At 47.4% G+C, this 11,294-nt stretch overlaps 1 protein-coding gene across 1 annotated transcript; it reads right to left on the bottom strand.

Moving 5' to 3' along the window:
- Positions 1-1,969: 1,969 nt before the first annotated feature.
- Positions 1,970-11,173, bottom strand: CSTF1 (cleavage stimulation factor subunit 1). The gene is made up of 7 exons (XM_052683386.1): positions 10,183-11,173; positions 9,467-9,637; positions 8,676-8,871; positions 7,152-7,429; positions 6,129-6,326; positions 5,194-5,584; positions 1,970-4,079 (listed from the first exon to the last, which is right to left on the bottom strand). Exons 1-7 carry the CDS (start codon positions 10,300-10,302, stop codon positions 3,820-3,822), a joined length of 1,614 nt encoding a protein of 537 aa, XP_052539346.1. The 5' UTR covers positions 10,303-11,173; the 3' UTR covers positions 1,970-3,819.
- Between the last annotated feature and the right edge of the window lie 121 nt (positions 11,174-11,294).

Raw genomic sequence — 11,294 nt, 5'->3', positions numbered from 1 at the left:
AGGTGGATAAATTGACCTTCAGCAGGGGATGGAGGCTCTCCTGCGAGATACAACCAGTGCTGGGTCTGAGTGGAAGAGCATGGCAGGACATAGTTACTGAGAGCTACAGATGGGAATAAAGCATTCCTTTGTCAAACGAAGGGCTGCCCAAACTGCAAGAGCAAGAGAAGAAATCAACATCCATCAGTCAGCAATGTCCTCCAGCAGAAGTTATCTGCCCAAGGAAAGATCCCTTCTCCTCGGAAAGGCAGCAGGTCACTGCTTTCTCACTGGCAAGTGCTCGAACCCAGGGCAGCTCACAATCTCAGGCAGGAATTCTGGTTGCCAAGAGCTTGCTTATACATTTGCTTCCTCTTTCAGGTGAAAGAAGAGCTGCCCTTAATCTCTGAGGAACAAAGAGCTTAAAAACGGGGCAATAGCAAAGTTTGCTAGTCTCACAAGAATATCTGAAAACCACAGGAGGATGGTTAGTAATGACTGTGCTGGTAACACGGTATGTCCCGTACCTGGAGCAGGCAGGCATCCGTGTGCTGTAGCACTCTGCTATCTGAGCACCAGCAGCACTCAGCACACCACAGAGGGCTTTCCCATAACACCCACGTCCCCTCCCACCGTATCTCATGCTACCCCCATGGATTTGCACTCAGCTCAAGGAAAAAACAGATAAACAGTAGAAAAGTGGAAGAGTATGCATGGCTAAGAGAGTCAGAAACAGATGCTTTCTCCAATCGAACAAGTTTACCAAGCTTGCATTTTGTTATCAAGGAAAATCAGCAGCAAGGATGCTCTCTGCACCTACTGCATTAACCCACAAGTGTGAGACTTGCTTCACACTTGTCTGAACATATCAGGGAAAAGCAGTTTCAAAACAGGTTCCCCCAAGGTCAAAGACAGCTGCAGAACTGGGCTGTAATCTTTCTTCCCCTTCTGAAAATAAACAGAGCTGTTCTGAAGCTGCTAGCAAGAACTGTGATCCACTGAGCTGACTACTCTCAGCAGTGCTGAGTACAGCAAAAGCCCCGTACTACCTAACACTTAGTAGGTAACGTGCTAAAAATTGCTTTCCTTTACAAAGCTCATTTTAAGAGCATTCCAAATATTGGAGCAGGGTTGCTTCTTTTTGTCCCCAACTTCATTAATAGAGAATTTTAAGAGCACCAAGGCAACAACAAACAGCATCCGTGCAAAGGTCATTCCTCTGGACACACTTGTGAACTTGCCTGCTTTCAGGCAGGACTGGTTCTGAAAGACCCAAGCTCACTTTGCCTGGTCAACTTCAGTGCTCTGAAACTTGAGTAAAAACATTCCTGTCCTTGGATGATGGAAGGGGAACAGAAGCAGTTAGAGATTATCTATCCTAACCTTGACTGCCTCCTCGCTGACTCTAAACTTTTGATTCAGACTGAAGATCTTACTTCCCTGCTCTTGGTTCAGCTCCCCAAACTCAAGTTTGATTCAGGCCACTTGCCCTTTTATATAATTATATCCTGCATACAGGATACAACAAACATTTTTACTTCAGGTAGAAGACATCTTACTCAGTCTGAAGCCTGAACCAAAATGGTTTTGCTTTTTCTTTATGTTTTGTCATGCTAGATCCAAGCTGCTCCCTGAGCCACTTCACTCCAATAGCTCTTGGATTTTTCAAGTAATCTACTTAAGTAACAAAACACAGTAACTAGCTTAGTAAATAACTTATTTTTACTGGGAAAAGCAAGGCCACTTTTTGTAAATACCTATGGAAATCAAACTATTTTAATGAAATCAATACGAACATCCTGCAGCCAAATGCCAGTTTTCTCTCTGTGAGCATCATCTCTCACTACAGTACTGCTAAAAGACAACAGCACAGGAGCTCATTTCAGGATGTTTTCTCCTACATCTCTACTTCTGTTTCAAGAGAAAAACAAGGAAACCAACCTCGTACAGAATTAAGGAAGTCTGAAGTGAAAGCTACAACACTGCTAACTTAACAACTCCAGCAATGGTTTAATATACAAAACACTGCTTCGAAAATAGAAGAGCCCAAAGATGCACAGCGAATGAGTTACTTACAGACAGCTGCTTTACAGAAACACTTCAATTTAATAAACAACTCCCACTGCTCCCAGTTTAGCCCACTGGTGCTGGTACCAGAGGGCTGACTGCTGAGCAAGGACAGCGTGTTCATAGCTGTGTCATGATTTCCCTTCTCCCTCCCACCGGCTCTCCTTGTTCCTTCACCAAAGCAGCCAGCAGAACCCACCACCTCCTGCCTCCCGTGCATCTGAAGTTGTAGACAGTTGATGTAGAAAATCACTGAGTCTAATAAATTGGTTCTGTACTGCTGTACTGTTTAAGAAGAATATTAAATTTAGAACAACAAAACTGAAACATTCAACACTGCAGGTCTGCAACTGCCTGATTCGAATGCAGTGCAACAGAGCAATTCAGGCTGTAATACATCCCAAATCCTTCCGGTACTTTTACTATCTTCTATATAGAAAACTAATACATTTCCTTCTTTATATATTAAATAATTTTTTAAAAGATCATCTTTATTTATATATAGACAAAACCTGCATCCTCATCAGCCCTTGACAAGACACTCAGTGGCAATGGAAAGTTAACCCAACATTAATAAACAACCATACATTTAATGAAAGCAAGTGCTGAGCTTATGACTAAGGGAAATTCATTCCCAAAAGTGAATCTGAACAGCACTGCACCACTGTGCTGCAGATAGAATGCCTGAATGAACACTCTTAAAACTGCAAAGACCGGATATCAAACCTCACCTACAAGAACATGTAGTGAATTTTCAAATGTATAGAAGTTTTAACCACAGATTTCTTGCTGATTTGTACTTCTATGAATACAGTAAGATCTGGGAAACTCAGACTATCAGACACAGCAGGCAGAAGAAACAATGAGTCTGTTTTTAAATTCAAAAAAGTATCTCAATTGCTGTGTGACACACTGACAGAATGTGAACTAAATGAAGCAAACTGACATTTCTGATGTAGATATACGAAGAAAATTGACATTTCTCAGAGGAGTTACTAAACAGTTCCTATTGCCAGGTTATTCTCACTTTCATATGCTGCAGCACTGCCACATTTAATAGCTTCAGTGTGAATATTCCTTGAATTTACTTTAAGATTACACTTAAGATAAATTGTAAAGAAGACAAGATTTCAAGTCTGAACTTTAATATCAGAACTAGAACACCATTTCTTCAATTCATCTGAACAATTTAAAACCACGTTTTAAATTCTTATGGCACCAAACTGACTCAGAATCAGAGGCCCGCTTGGCCAACTGAGGGAAGGAGACTGAAAGATATAAAAGAGCTTCAAAGCATGAATCAGAACTGAAGACGGCTTAAGGCTTCACTAAAACATTCACTGAGTTCTACCGTTGCTCGTGTAATCCATTCTTTAAACAGACTTTAGGGGGATTGCACAGATACAATGCAGAGCAAAACTGGCTCACACTGCCCAGTTTGAGCAAGATTTAGTCACATTATCTTTCGCAGGATTCAGAAAGACAGGAGAGTAAGTTTAATCCTTCCTGCAAGGATTGTTTTATTCCGCACCCCAGCTCCTCGAGTAAAATCAGAGATGACTTAAAAAAATTAATGCCACGCACACTAATAAAAAAAATTAGCGTGGGGCAAAACTGAAGTTTCAGTATCTCAATATTTTTCTGCCATCTGACAGAATTAAAACACAAAACAACAAAAAACAGACACAGCTCTCCTTTAGGCATCTGTCGGCGGTACAATCAATACAGGATGATGTAAGGAATCTGGATAACCATTCTTTTATCAGGATGCCCTCAGTCCGTCGTTGACCTCCTGTACCAAAATCTAGCCCTGTAGTCGTCACTGCAGGTCATGAAGCCGGGGTTGGTGGGCGAATGGACAATACAGCGGACGATGCTGTTGTGCCCAAGAGAAAGGAGATTTCTTCGCTCAGCAGTTCTTGAATCCCAGCAGCAGAGACTTATGGTCCTTTCATCTGGCAGCAGCACGTAGTCTTCTGTGTGGTTGAAGACTGCTTGTGTCCTGTGCACTTGACGTCCACTCAAACCAGCTCCTAAATACATGCAGTGAAATACAAGCCAAGTAAGATCTTTAGGTTTTTCTTCCCCAAGGATCCAGAAGTAAACTACAGCAATTGATAGTTATGGGAAGTCTATTACCGAGCCTTATTTCCTCAGTTAGTACACATGTAAAGCAACTACAGATATCCTCTTGTAATTATATACACTGTATAGGGCAGAACATGTTAGAGAATAGAAGGATTAAGCATTCCACTTGTAAGAAGTTCAGCCAGTCAGTATGAATGCAAACATTAAGAGCAGTATAACCTTACATCTTTTGTACAAGGCTTACAGCTAACTAACTGAAGACCACAGTTATTGGTAAACACAGATTCCTGTTAACATTAATAACTTCTTCTTTTAATATGCAGGCCATGTACTTCAGCCACACCTCTCCTCCTCCCTTCAAAGGGGACGTGTTACCCACTCATGCATTTATTTTGCAAGGAATACATTGCTGCATCCTACCTGGTGTCTGCAAGGGTTTACTGAGGAGGTGCTGCACCCTGCTGGTTGGCAGCAAACACAGCCAGTGCACACAGACTGCACACATCCAAACCAGTGGTACGAGTTCAATTCCCCTACAGTCTGGGCAACAATCCAGGCAAGTGAACTCCTCTAACTCCAAAAGGATTACACAGTACTTTTGACTTTCCCATTTTTTGGTTAGACTAGGCGTGCAGCTTAAACTGGTGAGCCCCCAAACTAAAGTGAACATTAACAAGAAAAGCAATTATGCTTTTTTAAAAAATAATGTTCAAGAAAAACTAGAAAATGAAATTCTTCCCACAAGCATTCTATTCCTTAAGGGATCCACATTCCTATTTACTTTTTCTCTAGTCTGGTGATGACTTCCCTCCAAAAGTGTAATGATGTCAGTTACGCGTCCAAGCTCTAGCTAGAGTAAATAGATTGACATTGACATAGCTCTTCTTCTGGAAGTATTTTACATTTTCAAATTTGGGGCCATTTATCCTCACAAAAGCAGTCCCCCCTTACGAGTTAATATTCAGCAGTGACAGATCTTACTCTTCAGACAGACACCACCACCTGCTCACTGATCAGCACACGACAAAGGTGGTCCCTGGCAGTTCAGCTGCCACGTACCTGTGTACTTGACCAGCGTCCGACCAGTAGATATCTCCCACAGTTTAGCTACAGAGTCTTTTCCACTTGACAAGATATACTTTGAATTCTTGGAAAAAATAGCAGAACAGACTTCAGCTCCATCATGTGCCTTCTCAAAAGTAGTGATGCAGCGGTTCGAAACACCATCCCACAGTTTGATGCATCCATCCTTGCTTCCCGTCACATACATGTTTGCGCTTGCGTTGTAATTCACTGAGCATATGGCATCGATGTGCTGGTCTTGAGGATTGCAAGACACAAAACATTGGAAAGTATTGATATCATAGAGTCGCAAAGTAGGGTGCTGGGTACCCACAAGTATGAAATCTCCAGAGGGATGGAAAGAGATGGAGCGCAACATCTCTGCTTCCTGTTGGAGCAAAAAAGACGTAATTGGTGTAAGGTTAAAAGTAAAACACAAAAATCGAAGCGTCAATCGTGGTGGCACTAAAAAATAAAACTGCCTTATCAATTAGCACAACCTGTTCTATTTTCACAGAATAGAAAATGCCCTGTGTATTATTTAAGTGACAGGCCATGCTGAAATCTACCAGTTTCTCTCCTAGAGCAGCTTGCTGTGCCTATTTGTTGGATACTGTACAACAGCAGCAGGAGGTTTTGTCAGCCACCACATAATCACAAACTTTGCCTCCAGAACCAAGAAAATGTAGCTGACTTCAGAGTCATCCATTTTAGATTAGGTCTGAATTAACAAAAAGCCAACAGGCACAAGATTCTAAGACTATAGCTATCCATTACAAACTCACAGTGCATCACCAGGTCTGAACATTTTGTAGCTGCATACTCCTGCACACTACATACACTTATGTACCCAGATGCAATTCAGCTCACTGATACCTCAATAATCACACATGCAAGATTTGGTTGCTCTGAATTGAACTATTGTATCTAACCTGTATGTATTTGAAGGCTCTTTTGGCAGAAGGCTTTGAATAGTCAAACAATTTAAGCGTGTAGTCCCTTGAACCAGATGCTAGGATCTGTTCTGTAGGATGAAAAGCTAAACATGTAACCTCATCCACATGATCATACAGAGTCCGAATAACAGGATGATTTTCCATGTTCTGCTGTGCTGTCTCATTCATCATGACCTACAAAGAACATTGAACAAGTCACTGTTAAAAGGCAGAACACTCCTTTGACAGGAAATTTACCATTTTCACTCGTACCCGTGATCGTATCGCTACCTTTTCTGACATATGACTTGGCACATTATCACTGATCTTAATTATCTGAAGATGTGATACCTTCACACAGTTACAAATTCTTATGAAATAACGTCCCTGTGTCTTTACAAAGGTTACTGGATTTGCTCAAGGACAAACTACTGTCAGCCACAGAGAACTGATGCCTGAACATGCATCACCTTTGTGAACAGTCCAAATCAAAAGACATGATTGCCACACTAATGAAGGGAAGCAGGTACCAACTGGGAAAACTGCAGCTTTCACTCATGTTGCATACTGCTGGGAATTTGGTGTGCACTCAGTGGGGAAAAAACAACAAACCCAGAACTCTTAAGCTGTTGCCAGATAAGTGTATTAGAGAAAAAGTAAAGGAAGCAAATATGAACTCCGTGAAAAAGTACTGAAGCAGAGCCATGCGTTGTATAGCCAGATGTGAAGGTAGGTCCATAACCAAACTGTCTGCATGGTTTTAGAGATTATCAACGACTATTAGAAGCAATTTTTGTCTCGGCTCTCTAGAATGCTGTGAGGAGTTACACTGGTATACTCGCCCTGTTTTTTCTTCCTTTTCTTCAAGGGTGCTTTATGAGCCACTGCTGGAATAAGAAATACGTCGAGACAGATATTTAGTCTAACCCACTGAGCCAGCCACAAGGCACAGACATGGCACGAAACAGAGAGAGCAGCCCAAGAACTGACAAAGTGACTGTGATTCAAGTCATATTTTACCTCAATAGGCATAGCACTTTTGGCCAGCATTCTCTCCGTGTCAAGAATTTTTATTGAGGCATCAGCAGATCCTGTAGCTATTAGCTGTCCATCTCTGCTATATGTTGCTACACGACAGGGCCCCTTATGAGACGTGACGTAACAAGTCTCATACTCAGAGGCCTCAGGAGACATGGTCTGTACATCTGCATCAAATTCCAAGTCGATTCCAGTGCCTGGAGCTACTGTATCTGACCGCCCAATTGCATACTGAACAGCACTGTCATCATTCTCCATCCCTGAAAAGAGAAAGTTGACATTCTTAAACCAGGCTTACCTCCTCTTTAGACAGGCAGGCTATGCCCACACCTATCCTACAGATTTCTTTGGCAGCTCTCAAGTTCAGGATTTAAGAGACAGCCCACGTTGAACAAAGCTAAGCTAGCAGAACAGATTTAGTTGTAGTACAGCAATATCTATCCTTAAGAGTGAAAGGCAGTTTGACTAAACACAGCTGTTTAGTGTTCAGCACTGGTGTAACTGTGGCAAGATAACCAGTAAATATAGGATGGTATTAAGTACTGATTACTTATTAACAGCTAAACAATCACATACAGAAGTCGCTGACATGCCTATAATCAGGTTACAATAGGGTGAAAGAAGACTCAGTGCTATTACATGAGATTAAAAGTGGAAAAAATAGAAGCATTTAACAATTACTCTCTTTACTGAACTGAATTACTCTCTAACTGAACTGAAAGAACAACACATAAACTCCTATCCTAACACTACTCACAAAAATTATTAATTCAAACCCACCTTAAAGAATCATTTTGACTGCAACATGCATCTACATGACGAAGCCAATTTAGCACTGCAAACTGCACCAAGGCACACAAGCTTTAAGCTAAGTGCCTACTTGCAGTTAGCGACTTTCACAGAAAAGTTTTTTTCCTGCTTTCATCTACAGACTGCAAAGCCCAGTATTCTTCTTTCAGACAGAGGAGGCTCCACATTTATACCCATAGAAATCAACTAGTTCAAGCAGCAGAACCAGTTCAGTTACAATACAGGGAAAACACGTTGTCATGGTTAGGACTGTTCCAGTAATCCAGGTGACTTGTTTCAACAGCAGCCCAGGAACTCTGGGCTTTCTGCAGCACATATGTACTTTCAGAAAGATGCATAGAGGGAACAGGAAACACGCCTTTGCCAAGATCATAGACTGTGAAACTTGTTTTCTTGAGAGTGGTATAAAGACCAATGAATGGGGCCAACAGAAGGACTTATTCCCTCCCCTCCAACACGTCCAGGAGCAACCAGAGAGAGCTGTGCCTTAGTAATGGATCTAACACTATTAAATGTGCAGTGATCCTGCGAGTCACTGAACAGACTAAAGATATAAAAGCTTTGTGATTTACTACAAAGGCGTAGAAAACAGAAGAGATGCATTCTCAGTAATACTACACTATTCACAAATGTTTAATCCAAACATTCGGGAGCACAAACTTTACAGGAATTATTTTGCTTTTAATGTCAGCTTACCTAATTTAATAAGATGCAGCAGTTGTTCAGATGGCGCACACACTGATTGTGGTTTTATCTCATTTATTAAGCCATTGGCAATATTTATGTATCCGTCATACAGTAGCTGACTAATGATTAGTTTATAAAGTTGCTGACGGTCTTTCAAGCTGACTTTTGTCCTATACATTGTGAGCAAGGAATGCCTTGGAGGGGCCTGAAATAAACAAATGGGAAAAGTCACACACAAGAGAGTTGCACAAAACAAAGCCTTTAATTGAAGTGCATCCTGCAGGGTATCAGTGCTAACAGCACCGAAAGTTTAGGTAAGACAGAGACCAAGAAGCGAAAGACAAAAAACAGGAGAAAGCTGGTGCGGCTTTATTGCAGAAACGAAAACCCGACGAATAAAAAGAATGTGAGTTATATTAAGGAGCAATGGAGAAATAATGAAATAAAATAAAAGCAGGAAAAAAAAAAAGCAGCTCCGGTGAGCGGGGTTATCGGGTCGGTAGGGCCCATCGCGACCCACTGGCAGCAGGCAGGTGGGTGGGGAGCAGGGGGACGGAGCGGGGCACGAGCAACGTGCGAAGCCCGAGCGGCAGCGGCAACCCCGCCCGGCCCGGGGAGCGACGACCGGAGCGGGAGGGGGCGTGTGGGAACGGGGCCGAATGAGGGCGGGCACGGCGCCCGGCGGGAGCGCCGTGGGCAGGGGAGCGCGGGCGGCGCCGAGCGGCCGTTAGGGAGGGCGCGGCGCTGCCGAGGCCGCGCAGCCGAACGCGGAGAGCGGCGCGAGGCCGCCCGGTACCTACCGAGCCTTCCTTCTGCCTCCCTCGCTCTCCCCCTAAAATGGCGACCGGAGCTCTGAGCGCATCGATCGGCGGCGGCGGTAAGGGAGGAGGCGGCGGCGGCGGCCGAGACCGAAGAATGCTCCTCCGCGAAGGCTGCTGCATCGAGCGCCCGCAAATCGATTGGAGGCGACTCTTGGGGGAGAGAACGGCGGCGTCACGTGAGCAGTGACGCCTAACGTGCGCGCCGCGCCGCTGGCAAGCCCCCTCCCCGGTCACGTGACGCGCGACGCGCGAAGTGAGCCCCCGCCCGGCGGGGAAGGGGCGGGCTGCGGGCGCGGCGCCCCGCGGGGTTACCGGGAGTCCGCCGCCCCTTCCCCGCGTGGCTCGGGCCCAGCTGCAGCCGGCGGAGCGGCGGCTCGGGCGGGGCGGACAGCGGCCCGCGGCCGCGTGTAGGGCCGCCCCGTGCCGCCCGTCGGAGTGTGGGGCCGGCTGCTACGAGCGTCAGCGGCTGGGTGCCGAGGGTCTTTGTGTCTGGGCCGCGGGGCGCCCGCCCGGTGCCGCCGGGACACCGCAACACCCGACGCGGGGCTGCGAAACGAGCGCTTGGCTCCGCCGCCCGGTGCCGCAGGCCTCGCGAACGGTTCGGGCCGCCGGCACGGCCGGCCGCCCTGCTTCCAGGTCCCGCAGGCTGAGCTCCTGCCCCACCGCCGCCCTCCCCGCAGCCCTGCCCTACTCACGTCAGCCTCCAGAAACGGCAGCCGAAGTGGACGCGGGTCGAGGAGCGGGGCTGCCATGCTCCCCATGCCCCGCGGCAGCTGGCGTCGGTCACACGCGGCAGCCACACGACGACCCGACATCTTCTTTTTACCTATCGTGTCCCGCTTGTCAAACACCAACACACCGGGACCGCCCTCGCGCTGGTTGTTAAGGACGCAGAGCCAAGTTGCCTTCAATCACACTTCTTCAGAGGCCGCACGTGTCGCACCGAGCGGCGGAGATCCCGGCACCGCAGCGAGCGGGGCCACGCGACAGCGCAGCGCCCCGCGCTCCTTCGCGCTTCACGAGCGGCACCGAGCGCTCAGCCCCGTCTCAGGGCGCCGCGTACCGCTGACAGCTGCGAGCCGGCAGCGCCGTTACACGACGTCGGGCTCCGGCCGGGCGTCCCCTAGTGCCGAGGCGGGCGGCCGTCCCCTTCGCGCTTGTCCTTAAGAGCCGAGGGCACGTGGAGCAGTGCCACACAGTGCCGCCGGTGCGAGGCAGAGGCCTGCCGCAGCCCTCCCGCTGCTCCTCGGCGCTGCCACCCGTCGCACCTTGCCTCGCCGGCAGGACGCGATGGCCCCGAGCCCCCGTTCGAGCTCGGCTTCACGAGAGCCGGCGGCACCGCCTCTCCCTCGGCCTCGGGCTACGGGTGGGCGTGCGGGTAGCTGAGAGGGACGAGGTCGGAGCCCGGTGAGATGCGGGACTAACCTGGAGCCCTTCCCCCCGACGCCGGCGGCGCGCTGCAAGGCCTCGGCGGCTGCGAGGAAGGAACGGTAGTTGTAGCGTTGCCACAGGTGGGTGGTCTGGACGTACGCGATTTGCGTAACGAGAGACCCGGCCGGGCAGAGACTTGCGGAGAAAAGTGTGTAAGCGGGGCTCGATCCACGCAGTTGGAGTACGGAAGAAGCCAGCGGCGGAGAGACGGTACGTAAAATACGCATGTAGCGCAAACACCGCCCTCGGGGCGGGCGGGTCGGGCTGACGCGGGTACGCAGCAGGCTGCCGTTGCGCATGCGCTCCGCCAGCTCACGGCGACAAGTCTCGGCCTCGCGACGAGCGGAGCTTTAGGAGAGCCAATCGGCGGGCGCGT

Source organism: Tympanuchus pallidicinctus, unplaced genomic scaffold, assembly GCF_026119805.1.
Source record: "Tympanuchus pallidicinctus isolate F22 unplaced genomic scaffold, pur_lepc_1.0 scaffold20, whole genome shotgun sequence".
In the NCBI taxonomy this organism is placed as follows: Eukaryota; Metazoa; Chordata; class Aves; order Galliformes; family Phasianidae; genus Tympanuchus; species Tympanuchus pallidicinctus.
The sequence above is the reverse complement of the archived record's forward strand: the minus strand, read 5'-3'. Positions and strand labels throughout refer to the sequence as shown.